Genomic DNA, 15,014 nt, shown 5'->3' on the forward strand with positions numbered 1-15,014 from the left:
CTGTGACGTGAGTGTATGAGTTCTATCGTGGAGTAGTGAGTATGTGGCCTGTCGGCACTTCCCTCTCTCAAATACAGCAGGCAGCTTCTCTGCCTCATACCACCTGCCCAGGTATTACACACCATCTAGAAGTTATTTTGAGTTACTATGACTTTTTTACTGTGTGTGTGTGTGTGTGTTAATGTGTGATAAATTCCATCTCAATTAACACTGTGCGTGCAGTTATCTTGATGACGTTGAAGTCCTGTTGAATTGGGGGTGTGGGGCATCTTCCCAGGTGAACGGTCTGAGCATGCGCAACCGATGAGGTGACCAGGACAACACACAGTACCTAGCCACATAAACACATGATCAGACACAAAACACACAGCAATCTCACACATAATGTTAGTGGTAATTGAGATGGAATTGAGACTACTGTGTAGTTAATACATTATATACATATAAAGACACACAGTACCTGCAAAGGCTGCATATTTTCTCAGTCAGTAGCCACTCAGCTCTCTTGGAGAAACGAGATGTTAACATGATCACACAGCACTCTGCCAAATGTCCATGATCAACCTTTCTCCAATATCTCTCATCTGACACATCAACCTGGTGTAGCAGACAATTGTATTATATTCATTTATGTGACAAAACATATATTACATACACATATATTACATACACATTCATATATATATATATATATGAATATTTAAAAATATAATGAATATTTGGCAAATGTTTCTATATATTGTTTAACATAATATACTGTACAGGCATATCACATTTCCAGAGTGGGATCTCTGATAGTTTTAAAGTTATGCCCCATTTTATACTCTGAGAAATTTCACAATTGGCCCAGCGTCGTCTGGGTTTGGCTGGGGTAGGCCATCATTGTAAAGAAGAATTTGTTCTTAACTGGCTTGCCTAGTTAAATAAGGGTTAAATTAAAAAAATACGAAAAACAGCTCTCCTTTGGCTTCATAACACATCCTTCAAATCACCAGCAGAGGGCGGCCATTTTTAACCCATTTTCACATTCCCTCTGTTGGTAACGTTTGCAAATTGGTCATAACTCTGACTCCGTCATTGAAAATAAGAATTTCTTCTTAACTGACTTGCCTGGTTAAATAAATAAATAAACGGAGGTCTGTATGATATGCGTTTTTAATATGTTAACACAACAACAATCCGACAACCACATTGTGAAAATATTGGCAGTGTTGAGAAAAGTTCTGCAAACTGTCCAACTCAGGCAGTCCATTCAATTGTGGTCGACCGAGCGTAGAAGCTAGTCTGAAAACTTTAGACATATTTAATAACTTCTAAGTCGTAAAAGAGTGTAAAGTGCTTGGCCAAAATGTACTGGACTGGTGACTGTTGAGGTGGGTGATCAGTCAAGTGAGGGGACAATAATGAAACTGAGCAGTTTGTTGAGTTGCTTGTGCCCAGGGCAGTGGCCCACGGTTGTTTGGTGAGAGAGACAGGTGAGTAGTTACATGGAACTGGAATAATTAGCTAGTTAAAATAATTGTATTTAATCAACAAAGACATGAATCGGCCAATAATATATTACATAGCTAATTGATGGAAACATAGATTAGATAGCTTGGTTAGGTAGCTAACAGTTTTAGATTTAGATCTGGATCGCAATTAATGTTTACTAAAGTTAACTTAGCTAACTAAGAGATACAAGTAACAACATTGCTATACAAGTAGCTGGAGACTGAAATTGAACACATTTTCCTAGCTAAAACATCAGTTGTTCGCTTTCAGGCTGTTGAAAATGACAGCTAGCTAGCTACTTAGCTTAGCCTTTGGAGGCTTGTCCTTTGTTAGCTACTGTGACGACATCAAGGCGATGTTTATACTATGACTTCATAAACGCACGCTGTACTTATTTGGCATTCTTTTTCAAGCTCAGAAATGATGTAGCTTTCCAAGTATATAGCTATTAACATGCCTTTATCTCCAGACTTGATTTTATTGCAAATTATACCACAATACTTTTATCAGTAGAGCTGACTAAACAACACTGTCTGAATCCTAGAAATAGTGTGAGCTGATTCTCTCTCAAGGGGGACAAAGATTTCCATTGGCATTGAGGCTTGGAAGGAGAATGCTGCGCAGGACCGTCTCCTTCCCCATTGAGGTAATATCTAGAAGTCTGTAGCTAGAATATGTTCATATTCTGCCAACAAATGTTTTTTTCAATGTCCTTTTTTATTGCTTTGGCAACATTGGGTTATTTCAGTTTAATGTCAATAAAGCTCACCTGAATACTGTACTAGTATCCTGCTATTGTTTTTGCTTTATAGTAATTTGTTAGCTCTTTGAGAGTTTTGTATGTAGACTGAGAGCCTTTCCTAAGGAAGTTGTGGTTCTAATGTAGGCGGGACAGCTGCAGCAGCTGGGTCTACAGGGCTGTGGCTCCCACGGTGTGACATCATGCTCGGTGCTCGACCTCCCGGCTCTCCTCAACGCTCACCATGGGCAACGGCAATGGGAGGATGAACGGTGGGGCTGGTACCAGGGGCATGCAGAGGAAGGCCAATGGGAGGATGAGGGAGGGCTAGTGGTCACGCCCTCTTCTACTGGTGAGAGTCGACTGGTCGGGCAATCGGCCATTCTTTCCAATTCTGATTCTTCCTCTCTATGGCTCTTGATGTTCCAAACATTCAGCTGGTAGTCAGATTCATTGGCACATCAGTGAAGTATTGGTAACTCTTGGTCCTTTCTCTCTTCTTTCCTGTCCCCTGTGTAGGAATGCAAAATGATGAGTTTGTCAGGCTGTTCGTGTCAGAGGAGGAGAGAATCCTCAACTCTGCAGACCTGTGAGTGCCCCAGACAACTCCCATTGCCTGTTGTAGTGCTGTTGTGATAGCAGAGTTGGTGTATTTACTACTTTCTAATGTGTGTTGTAGGAGTGCAGAGGAGAGGAGTGACGTTCTAGCAGAGTTGGTGTATTCCCGAAGCAGACTAAAGCAATTGAACTCAGAGCTGCAGAGAACAGTGGAGTTAGCCGATGACAACAACACACTGCTACGCACTGAGAACGCTGCATTGCGCAACCAAGTTAAAGGGTAACAGTAGCAACCATGCAGACACACTGCACTGCACAACCTGGTCAAATGTAACCATCAATCAAAATGTTCATCATTATTTGTGTGTGTTTGTCAGGATGAAGCAGTCAATCCATGATGCAGAGCAGCTGATGGATGAGCTGGAGGAGATCCGGAGCTTATCAGCTGAGAAGGACGGCGCTACGGGCAACCTGGAGTCCTACATCAAACAACTGGTGGGTTACCATGAAGTGGTGTAGAGCAATAGTAACCAAGAAACCATATATACGGTTAGGAAGTGTCTAGGAAAGATACAGAGTGTTGATAAACTGATGTTGTTTTCATCCCTTGTTCCGGCAGGAGAAAGAGAAGGAGATTTTGGAAGACCAGATCGAGACCATTGGCAGTGAGGTATGATGACCTCTAAGCCTTGACCTCTGACCCTGTCAGAACAGACAAACTGAACGTTTCACTGGCCAGCCAACATGGATGCATAATATTAATTTGTTGTCCTCAAAACATCACTGAACTGTTCTGTTCTCTCTCTGTGTGTCTCTCTGTCTCTCTCCCTCTCCTTAGATGTCCCGTATTATACCAGATAGAGCCACTGACAAGAAGAAGATCGCTGACCTCAGCAATGCTCTACAGGCCTTACAGGTAGCACACATACATGCTCGGATATCATCTGATACCACCAGATCACAGGAGGGTGATGATATCCTTCCACCAGATCACAGGGGGGTGATTGATATCCTTCCACCAGATCACAGGGGGGTGATTGATATCCTTCCACCAGATCACAGGGGGGTGATTGATATCCTTCCACCAGATCACGGGGGGGATTGATATCCTTCCACCAGGTCACAGGTGGGATTGATATCCTTCCACCAGGTCACAGGGGTGGGATTGATATCCCTCCACCAGATCACAGGGAGGGGGGGGGGGGGGGGGGGTGTGTGTGATTGTGGTCCTGCCACCAGATCACAGGGGGGAATTGTGGTCCTTCCACCAGATCACAGGGGAGGGGGGGTTGATTGTGGTCTTTCCTCCAGATCACAGGGGGGTGATTGTGGTCCTTCCACCAGATCATGGGAGGGTGATTGTGGCGGGAGGGTGATTGTGGTCCTTCCACCAGATCATGGGAGGGTGATTGTGGCGGGAGGGTGATTGTGGTCCTTCCACCAGATCAGAGGGTGGTGATTGTGGTCCTTCCACCAGATCACAGGGCGGTGATTGTGTTCCTGGGAGGCCACACGCTTTTGTTCCAGCCCAACTATTATGTGTGTGTGTGTGTGTGCGTGTGCGTGAAACAGCTACGGCTAGAGGAGAGCAGACTCGCCCTGGATCAGAGGTATGAGGTCATACATAAGGTATGTGATAACTACATATTGAAAATAATGTTTACATTTCAAATATTCCCTAAATTCCCAATAAATGTTCTTTAGACATGCCACATGACTTGCCAGTTTAAATTAGGTCCATTGCAGTCTATTAGCTGGCTGGCCAGTCCCCAACATCTCTTTGTGTGTCTCCCCTACAGAAGGACTTTGTTATTGAGCAGCTGGAGCAGTCCCTCACAGAGTACTCCTCCATCGCACAGGTACAACACACACACACATTTTACATATGCCTAATGTAGACCTCATACATCTAACTGATACACACTGTGGGCTTTGTGTTGTGTGTTTCTCTGTTCTCAGGATCTGAAGGAGAAGATGAAGGATCTGGAGAGCCAACTGGCAGAGGCCCTAGTGTAACACACACACACTCAATCATAACATCCCTCACACAATCACTCTCTAATTTTGGCACGTTCTTTGTAATACCCTCTCTTTTTTTAATACCCTTTCTCTCTTTCCCCCTGTCTTTCACTCTCTCTTTCTCTGTTTTTAGTAATGGAGGAGAGGGGCGTTACATGGCGTTAGATGGGACTCTGTCTGCAGCCACTCAGCGCTCCATCTCTCTAGCGGAGGAAATGGGTCTACTGCCACGTAGGATGGTGGGTCGCATACACACAACACCAAAGTGCAGAAGTGCTTGTCTGTAGTGTTGTCTTCACTGTTTGGTGATCAGGTAGTACTACAGGACAGTGTGGCCTTAGGGTTGGGTAGGACTTAGCTGGGAGGGAGGCTGCCAGCACACACACTAGGGAGATGCTCTGTTGTGAAATGTATGTGTTCACTTCCTATCCCAGGATGAGTCCTCTGATGAGGAGGTGCAGGAGCAAAGAGATGAGAGGGTAGAGAAAGAGGAGAAGCAGAGAGTGGAGGAGAGGATAGAAAGAGAGGAGAATGAGAAGAAAGATGAGGAGGTCAAGGAGGAGAAACAGCTGTTACAGAAGAAGAGAGGTGTGTTGTCAGATCTGGTGGGAGGTGTCAAGGCAGCAGGAGGTTTCACCCTGGGTTTCCTGGCTCCTTTGGGTGTGCTGGTATCCATGTTCCCTGGCTGCTACGACCACTGTACTGGACTCAGCTGCACCGATATCCTCTGGTCTACTGCCAGATACCTCATACAGCCATACTGCAACGTGCACCACATAGGCCTTCCTCCTCTGTAACACATACATACATATATACGCATGCATACCTACCTACATACTACCTACACGCACACATTCACAAAAACACACACACTAATCAAACCTCAATCCACCAACCCTGATCTTCAACCCTCCCAGGCTGCAATGTTGCTGTTAACTAAATAAAACTGAATACTGCATCATACATGGACAACTGGTTGTATTTTAATAAAGGGAAACAGTAGAGTTGATTTTACAATGTTTATTTTTTAGCTTTATGAAGATTAGCTCAATTACATTTTAAAGATTGGACTCAATGTTGTTCATGTTTTTGTTATTTCTCTACACTGTTTTATTCATTTTTTATTTAATCTTTATTTAACTAGGCAAGTCAGTTAAGAACAGATTCTTATTTACAATGACCGCCTACCAAAAGGCCTCTGCGTGGATGGGGGCTGGGATTAAAAATATAGGACAAAACACACATCATGACAAGAGAGACATAAAACGACAACATAGCATGGCAGCGACACAACATGGTAGCAGCACAAAACGGTACAAACATTGTTGGGCACAAACAGCAAGAAAGTAGAGATTGTTCTGTACAGTACTAAATAAATGCACTGTCACGTTCCTGTTTGGATTGTAAATATGATTTCTATTCAATACAGAGACATGAACCAGTTTGTCTTTCCACTTCATATAAACGTTTTAATGTATATTTTCAAACAACGCGAGACCTGAGCAGTGGACTGGAGTCGTGGTCTGACGTCATCCGAAAATGGCTACTTCGTAAAAGGGTTTATAAAATACGGTATTTTCATTTTACACATTTAAATCCGTCTATATGCTCTATTTCTACATTTCATAGGTTTTTAATGTTATATTTGCACATGTGGTTACCCTCCTGAATGCCTCGTCATATTAAAATGGACTAACTTCGCTAGTTTACCGCGCTCGTCGTATTTCGAAATAAGAGCGCTTTGTTATTAACAGTAATTTATCCGCGAAATCAACATTTTAAGAGAGATTAAATGGTTTCAAACTTAATAAACGTTTATCTTAATGTACATTTATAATTATAGCATAGGAAATGATTCACAATTAAATTGATATATGAGTAATGGTTCAACAGAACGTAGCTTATTTTCGCGGTTAGCTGTAGGGCAGTTAGCTATGGAACTGAGGAACTTTTATTTTCATAATGTTGGCTAAACTGTTCGATGAGATGAGTGTTGTGGTTGTAATTGTGTATTCCTTTCAATCACTTATTTTTTTCCCAACAGAACACCCGATACACACTTTCAACCAAACATTAACATTATTATAAAGGGTGAGTAGATGTGTGTTTATGTAAATGTGTTATGTGTATCTTGCTGAGGGAGAGAGAAGGAAATAACTAGAATGGTAGATGGATAAGCTATTATTATTTTGGGAGAGAAAAGATTGACTGTTTAAACAATAATGTTTTGGTAAAAAGATAAGGGCTGGACATGGAGAAATGTAACCACTCTGAAATTCATAGGAATATGGATGCAAGGACTGACCATCCAAGATATCAACATAGTTTTAATCATGTTTTTAGGTTTTACAGTGTTTGTTTATATTTACAATGTTTACAAACATTGGAGTTAAACAAGCTTATATTTTGGGTTCTGATGTAGTGTGACAGTTGAACTGAGCTCATTAGGCATTTCTAAGATATATTCTTCAAGAATCCATGAGGATATATAATTCATTTATACGTCCAGAAATGGATGTAGATTTCCCCTTTAAATACTGTCAGTTTGAGGTTGGACCTGTCCTAGCCTTTCTCAAATATAAACAGCAACAACCTTGCAAGCACACTATCTCCTCTGACATGAAGACCTTTTAGTAAAGGTATTGCATTGTTAGTTAAAAAACTATCCGGTTGAAATTAATTCCCCTTCCTGCAGTTTGACCCCAGCGTGAACCCGGAAGCAGTAATGTCACAGCTGGCCCACAGCGAGCACCTGTTGGAGCAGCTGCGTTGGCAGCGGGAAAGCAACGTTCTGTGTGACATTACGGTCGTCGTGGGCGACACGCTGTTCCGAGCGCACCGTAATGTCCTGGCGGCGTTCAGCGGGTTCTTCTCCGCACTGCCTGACAGAGGTCACCTGGTCACAACCCTTAACCCAGAGTTTGTCAGTGAGCAGGCCCTGAACACCCTGCTGAAATACATCTATTCTGGAGAACTACTCACTGACAGGTAGGTACATCACTACACTGATGTGTACGAAGCTAATTTAGCAATAGGTGTGGCAATACTATTCATCAAATCAAAAGGTGTGTAAGCGCCCCTACTACTCCCTTTGTATAATATGACTACACCACCATCATACCATCACAATAACTATGTATCACAGGAGGCTGCTGAGGGCAGGAATGGAGTGAATGGAATGGTATCAAACACATGGAAAGCATGTGTTTGATGAGTTCGATTACCATTCCTTGTATACCATTCCAGCCATTACTATGAGCCCGTCCTCCCAAATTAAGGTGCCACCAAACTCCTGTGCTATGTAGGATCCGATATTGTTGTTAATCTGTTGTTTATCTGTTTTAGTTATTGATCTCTTGTTTATTTGTGGTTGCCATGATAACAGTGATGGGTCGGAGGCCGTGCTGGGAGCGGCGGTGTTCCTGGGGATGAGGGAGGCAGAGCGTCACCTGATAGACAAGTCTGACAGCCAACGGGAGATGAGGACAGAGTCAGCCTCACCTACCACCTCCCCCCATTGCTTAGCTTCACCCCCCAGCCCAGAGGCGTTCAAGCCCCTGTCCTGCGTTTCTGGAGGGGGCTCGGTAGAGAGGGAGGAGGAAGAAGAGCGGGGAGATCCAGAGTACACCCCTCCCTCCCCAAGCCCCCCAACATCCCCCCGAAGAGGAGCGAGGAAAAGAAAGGGAAGAAAGCCCAAGGCCACACCTCGAAACCAAACTTTGCCTAGCAACCCAACATCACCTAGCCATGACGACACCCAAGATGACGCAACAGTCCCCCAGCCTCAGAGGGGCAGGGGGAGAGGAAGGGGGAGGGGAAGGGGGAGGGGAGGAGGAATGAGGAGGGATCTGTCGTTGAAGGTGTCAGACCTTCAGATCGTTGAGGAGAATGAGACAGACCTCAGCCCTTCATCATTGAAACCTGTCAAGAGGCAAAGGAGGAGCAGTGGAGAGAGGAGAGGAAAGAAGAGAGGGAGAGGCAGAGGAAGAGGGAAACTGAAGGAGAGCAGATCGAGCAATGGAGAGGGGGATGAGTGGAAGGCTGGGTTGAAGAACCAACAGGTGAAAGAGAAGCCAGTGTGTGCTGAGTGTAACAAAGAGTTCTCTGAGATCAGTAGCCTGAGGAGACACATGAGGATCCATAAAGGAGTGAAACCTTTCCAGTGTCTCTTCTGTTCCCGAGCCTTCACACAGGGAAACCAGCTCAAGACTCACCTCCGCATACACACAGGTAAGAGACACACACATAGCTAGCATACACACAGGTAAGACGCACACACACACTCCTCCGCATACACGTACAGGTGTGAGACAACCTAACTGTCTCTCTGCCTTTCTAGGAGAGAAGCCGTTTGCATGTTCTCAGTGTGACAAGGGTTTTGCCCAGAAGTGTCAGTTGGTGGCTCACTGTCGAATGTACCACGGAGAAGAGAAACCTTACACCTGTGAACAATGTGGGCTGCAGTTCGCTACCTCATCTAACTACAAGATACACTGCAGGTAGGACTGTGTGTGTCTGAGTGTGCATGCATGTGTGGAGAGAAGACCTATTTGTGTGTATCTATCTACCTGTGTGTGTGTCCATGTGTGTGTCCATATAGGAAGCACAGTGGAGAGAAGCCGTATGTGTGTGAACAGTGTGGGAAGGGTTTTGCCCAGGCCAGCACTCTGACCTATCACATGAGGATCCACACAGGAGAGAAACCTTACCAATGTGACGATTGTGGGATGGCCTTCTCCGTCTCTTCCTCTCTCATCACACACAAACGCAAACACACAGGTAACACACTGAAGCAAAGAGAAACATTACCAGTTAAATTAGTATTGATTGAGTGTGTGTGATCATGTGTCCCTGTATTCTCTGACGTGTGTGTGAGATCATGTGTCCCTGTTTTCTCTGACGTGTGTGTGTGTGAGATCATGTGGCCCTGTATTCTCTGACGTGTGTGATCATATGTCCCTGTATTCTCTGACGTGTGTGTGTGAAATCATGTGTCCCTGTATTCTCTGACGTGTGTGTGTGTGTGATCATATGTCCCTATATTCTCTGACGTGTGTGTGCGCGTCTGTGTTTCTGTGTGTTTTCCAGGTGAAGCTCCACACGAGTGTCTGGTGTGTCAGAAGGCCTTCATTACCAAACGAGAACTCAACAAACACTCCCGCATCCACAACGGTGAGTCTACCGAACACACACACATGTGAGAACCAACCACTTTGAATACTTAAATCTATCCAAGGGAAAAGATGACAAGCAAGCTGTCTGTTAGTTGTGTAGATCTACTGTGTTCTAGAAGGGCACCTGTCCTGGAGTGGAGAGTAAACACAAGATGGAGAGAGTCACTTGGAAGAGGAGAGAGAGAGAGATGTAGGTAAAGAATAGAGGATGGAGAAGAAGGGACCATATAGAAGTGTAGTGGGAAGAAGGTAGAAGATGGATAGACTGATAAAGGTGTTGATATGGAGATTATAGATGTTGCTGAGTTTTTCCTGACCATGTGACTTGACCAGGAAAAACTCCTGGGCCTAGTTGTAAAGAATGGGGAAAGATTTGGGTGTGTGTGTTTGCTGTATGTGTGTAGGTGGAGACTCAGCTGTTAAGCAGCGTGTGACATGTGAGCTGTGTGGAAACACCTACGCTGGCCTGAGCAGCCTGAAGAAACACCAAGAGAGACAACACTTAGGTGAGATGTGTGTGTGTGTGTCAACTTATCCTTTTGGCCATCTATGTTAACCTGTGTGTGTGTTCTCCAGTTCCAATGGCGGTTCCAGAATGGGTTCTCCTCCACAACATTCCTATCGACCACCAGGGGCTAATCTCCCGCGATGCGCCCAGCCCCATGCATGAGGAGCCAGGCAACCCTGACCCCGAGGAGCCAGGCAACCCTGACCCCGAGGAGCCAGGCAACCCTGACCCCGAGGAGCCAGGCAACCCTGACCCCGAGGAGCCAGGCAACCCTGACCCCGAGGAGCCAGGCAACCCTGACCTTGAGGAGCCAGGCAACCCTGACCTCGAGGAGGCAGACAACCATGACCCCGAGGAGCCAGACAACCCTGAACCAACGACCCCTAACTTGAGCCCAAACCCTCTCAGTGTTCTAGTAGAACAGTTGCGTACATCTTCCTCCAACTTCTCTTCCTCACTCTCCCACTGTGATCCAGCCTACCCTGTCGAAGACATGGAGCAGATCATCATCATTAGAACTTTGGACAATGACCCCTGCCCTGACCCCTGACTCAACCACCTCTGACCCCCTCACCCAGATCCTAACATAACTCTCTCAGGCTTGGAGTGGATCCAACCTTTTTGAATGGATCAACGGGACCTACAGGATCCAATATGAATCAGCTGTAGTGTCAGATATAGAACTGTGAATAGTGTGGATGTTGACAAATCATATATGTAATTACATTTACATTTTAGTAATGTAGCAGACGCTCTCATCCACAGCGACTTACAGTAGTGAGGGCATAACCTTTTGTAATTCACTCCATCTTTTAATGAAATGAACTCATTCAGATCTAAACATTTATTTTATTGTATGTTTGAAATGTTTATTACTAGAGATAATCACTGAGGACCTACCCACAGAACAGCCAGGCTCACCATCTCCTGGCTTTGCATTTCTCTACACATCCTGAATCGTCCTATGTTCAATGTTCTGGTTTTAATCCCACGTCTCAGTAACATGGGGTTTAATGTCTTATGGAATCTAGAGGTAGTATTGAGATGGATGGATATTTATGAAAAGTCAAGGTTTTTAATTCAACAGCTCTATTCTTTATTCACACACCTTGATTTTTCCCCCCAAAATTGGTGTTACAAAGTGGGATTAAAATGGATTTAATTGTAATTTTGTGTCAATGATCTACACAATATACTCTGTAATGTCAAATTGGAAAAAACATTCTAAGATGAGTAAAAAAATATATATATGTGAAAAATACAACACTTACAGTTGAAGTCGGACGTTTACATACACTTAGGTTGGAGTTGTTTTTCAACCGCTCCACAAATTTCTTGTTAACAAACTATAGTTTTGGCAAGTCGGTTAGGACCTTTGCTTTGTGCATGACACAAGTAATTTTCCAACAATTGTTTACAGACATAATTCACTGCATCACTTATAATTTACTGTATCACAATTCCAGTGGGTCAGAAGTTTACATACAAAGTTGACTGTGCTGTTAAACAGCTTGGAAAATTTCAGAAAAGTATGTTATGGTTTTAGAAGCTTCTAATAGGCTAATTGACATCATTTAAGTCAATTGGAGGTGTACCTGTGGATGTATTTCAAGGCCTACCTTCATACTCAGTGCCTCTTTGCTTGACATCATGGAAAAAATCTAAAGAAATCAGCCAAGACCTCATAAAACATTTTGTAGACCTCTACAAGTCTGGTTCATCCTTGGGAGGAATTACCAAATGCCTGAAGGTACCACGTTCATCTGTACAAACAATAGTATAAACACCATGGGACCACGCAGCCGTCATACCGCTCAGGAAGGAGATGCGTTCTGTCTCCGAGAGATGAATGTACTTTGGTGCGAAAAGTGCAAATCAATCCCAGAACAACAGCAAAGGACGATGCTGGAGGAAACAGGTACAAAAGTATCTATATCCACAGTAAAACTAGTCCTATATCGACATAACCTGAAAGGCCGCTCAGCAAGGAAGAAGCCACTGCTCCAAAACTTCCATAAAAAAGCTAGACTACGGTTTGCTGCACATGGGGACAAAGATTGTACTTTTTGGAGAAATGTCCTCTGTTCTGATGAAACAATGATAGAAGTGTTTGGCCATAATGACCATCGTTGTGTTTGGAGGGAAAAGGGGGAGGCTTGCAAGCTGAAGAACACCATCCCAACCGTGAAGCACAGGGGTGGCAGCATCATGTTGTGAGGGTGCTTTGCTGCAGGAGGGACTGGTGCACTTCACAAAATAGATGGCATCATGAGGAAAGGAATATTATGTGGATATATTGAAGCAACGTCTCAAGACATCAGTCAGGAAGTTAAAGCTTGGTCGCAAATGAGTCTTCCAAATGGACAATGACCCCAAGCATACTTCCAAAGTTGTGGCAAAATGGCTTAAGGACAACAAAGTCAAGGTATTGGAGTGGCCATCACAAAGCCCTGACCTCAATCCTATAGCAAATTTGTGGGCAGAACAGAAAAAGAGTGTACGAGCAAGGAGACCTACAAACCTGACTCAATTGCACCAGCTCTGTCAGGAGGAATGAGCCAAAATTCACCCAACTTATTGTGGGAAGCTTGTGAAAGGCTACAAGAAACATGGGACCCAAGTTAAACAATTTAAAGGCAACGCTACCAAATACTAATTGAGTGTATGTAAACTTCTGACCCTCTGGGAATGTGATGAAAGAAATAAAAGCTGAAATAAATAATTCTTTATTATTCTGACATTTCACATTCTTAAAAAAGTGGTGATCCTAACTGACCTAAGACGGGGAATTGTGACTGATTAAATGTCATGAATTGTAAAACAAAACTGAGTTTAAATGTATTCGGCTAAGGTGTATGTAAACTTCCGACTTCAACTATATATAACTTGATTAGATAAGTGTTACAACCCCTGAGTCAATACATATTAGAATCCCCTTTAGCAGTGATTACAGCTGTGAATCTTTCTGGGTAAGTCTCTACGAGCTTTGCACACTTGAATTGTACAATATTTGCACATTATTATTTTCAAAATTCTTCAAGCTCTGACAAGTTGGTTGTTGATCATTGCTAGCAATGTCATAGACTTACAAGCCGATTTAAGTGAAAACTGTAACTAGGCCACTCCGGAACATTCGATGTTGTCTCGGTAAGCAACTCCAGTGTAAACTTAGCAAAAAAAGAAATGTCCCTTTTTCAGGACCCTGTCTTTCAAAGGTAATTTGTAAAAATCCAAATAACTTTACAGATCTTCATTGTAAAGGGTTTAATAAACACTGTTTCCCATGCTTGTACAATTAACCATAAACAATTAATGAACATTCACCTGTGGAACGGTCATTAAGACACTAACAACTTACAGACAGTAGGCAATTAAGGTCACAGTAATGAAAACTTAGGACACTAAAGAGGCCTTTCTACTGACTCTGAAAAACACCAAAAGAAAGATGCCCGGGGTCCCTGCTCATCTGCGTGAACGTGCCTTCGGCATGCTGAGGACTGCAAATGTGGCCAGGGCAAGAAATTACAATGTTCGTACTGTGAGACGCCTAAGACAGCGCTACAGGGAGACAGGACGGACAGCTAATTGTCCTCGCAGTGGCAGACCACGTGTAACAACACCTGCACAGGATCGGTACATCTGAACATCACACCTGCGGGACAGGTACAGGATGGCCACAACAACTGCCCGTGTTACACCAGGAACGCACAATCCCTCCATCAGTGCTCAGACTGTCCGCAATAGGCTGAGAGAGGTTGGACTGAGGGCTTGTAGGCCTGTTGTAAGGCAGGTCCTCACCAGACATCACCGGCAACAACTTCGCCTATGGGCACAAACCCACCATCGCTGGACCAGACAGGACTGGTAAAAAGTGCTCTTCTCTGACGAGTTGCGGTTTTGTCTCACTAGGGGTGATGGTCGAATTCACGTTAATCGTCGAAGAGACGAGTGTTACACCGAGGCCTGTACTCTGGAGCGGGATCGATTTGGAGGTGGAGAGTCCGTCATGGTCTGGGGCGGTGTGTCACAGAATCATCGGACTGAGCTTGTTGTCATTGCAGGCAATCTCAACGCTGTGCATTACAGAGAAGACATCCTCCTCCCTTGTGGTACCCTTCCTGCAGGCTCATCCTAACATGACCCTCCAGTATGACAATGCCACCAGCCATACTGCTCGTTCTGTGCTTGATTTCCTGCAAGACAAGTATGTCAGTGTTCTGCCATGGCCAGCGAAGAGCCCGGATCTCAATCCCATTGAGCACGTCTGGGACCTGTTGGATCAGAGGGTGAGGGCTAGGGCCATTCCCCCAAGAAATGTCCAGGAGCTTGCAGGAGCCTTGGTGGAAGAGTGGGGTAACATCTCACAGCAAGAACTGGCAAATCTGGTGCAGTCCATGAGGAGGAGATGCACTGCAGTACTTAATACAGCTGGTGGCCACACCAGATACTGACGGTTACTTTTGATTTTGACCCCCCCTTTGTTCAGGGACACATTATTCCATTTTTGTTAGTCACATGTCTG

The 15,014-nt window shown here is 44.3% G+C and overlaps 1 protein-coding gene across 3 annotated transcripts; it reads left to right on the plus strand.

Annotated features, from left to right (window-relative positions):
• The first annotated feature begins 679 nt into the window (after positions 1-679).
• Positions 680-11,660, plus strand: LOC110535372 (myoneurin). 3 transcript variants are annotated; one of them, XM_036935033.1, is made up of 14 exons: positions 680-1,475; positions 2,039-2,140; positions 2,381-2,585; positions 2,753-2,822; positions 2,913-3,071; positions 3,169-3,286; positions 3,411-3,461; positions 3,630-3,707; positions 4,364-4,420; positions 4,591-4,650; positions 4,751-4,803; positions 4,944-5,049; positions 5,245-6,382; positions 6,855-6,901. In XM_036935033.1, the coding sequence occupies exons 2-13, from the start codon at positions 2,108-2,110 to the stop codon at positions 5,605-5,607; spliced, it is 1,353 nt and encodes a 450-aa protein (XP_036790928.1). In that variant the 5' UTR covers positions 680-1,475; positions 2,039-2,107; the 3' UTR covers positions 5,608-6,382; positions 6,855-6,901. The 3 variants fall into 3 exon arrangements, with proteins under 3 accessions (XP_036790928.1, XP_021476010.2, XP_021476009.1); XM_021620335.2 differs by having other exon boundaries at positions 681-1,475; positions 2,067-2,140; XM_021620334.2 differs by lacking the exons at positions 680-1,475; positions 2,039-2,140; positions 2,381-2,585; ... (7 more) ...; positions 4,751-4,803; positions 4,944-5,049 and adding exons at positions 7,506-7,798; positions 8,196-9,040; positions 9,150-9,309; ... (2 more) ...; positions 10,389-10,490; positions 10,561-11,660 and having other exon boundaries at positions 6,101-6,382.
• Positions 11,661-15,014: the final 3,354 nt, after the last annotated feature.

This window comes from Oncorhynchus mykiss, chromosome 11, assembly GCF_013265735.2.
Source record: "Oncorhynchus mykiss isolate Arlee chromosome 11, USDA_OmykA_1.1, whole genome shotgun sequence".
In the NCBI taxonomy this organism is placed as follows: Eukaryota; Metazoa; Chordata; class Actinopteri; order Salmoniformes; family Salmonidae; genus Oncorhynchus; species Oncorhynchus mykiss.

What these genes read in the sequence shown, in the direction of transcription:
- LOC110535372 (XM_021620334.2), top strand. Translation starts at nt 7,536, where the DNA reads ATGTCACAGCTGGCCCACAGCGAGCACCTGTTGGAGCAGCTGCGTTGG. An exon ending in TCACCTCCGCATACACACAG is followed by an intron (nt 9,041 to 9,149) that starts GTAAGAGACACA and finishes CTGCCTTTCTAG; the next exon opens with GAGAGAAGCCGTTTGCATGT. An exon ending in ACACAAACGCAAACACACAG is followed by an intron (nt 9,590 to 9,898) that starts GTAACACACTGA and finishes TGTGTTTTCCAG; the next exon opens with GTGAAGCTCCACACGAGTGT.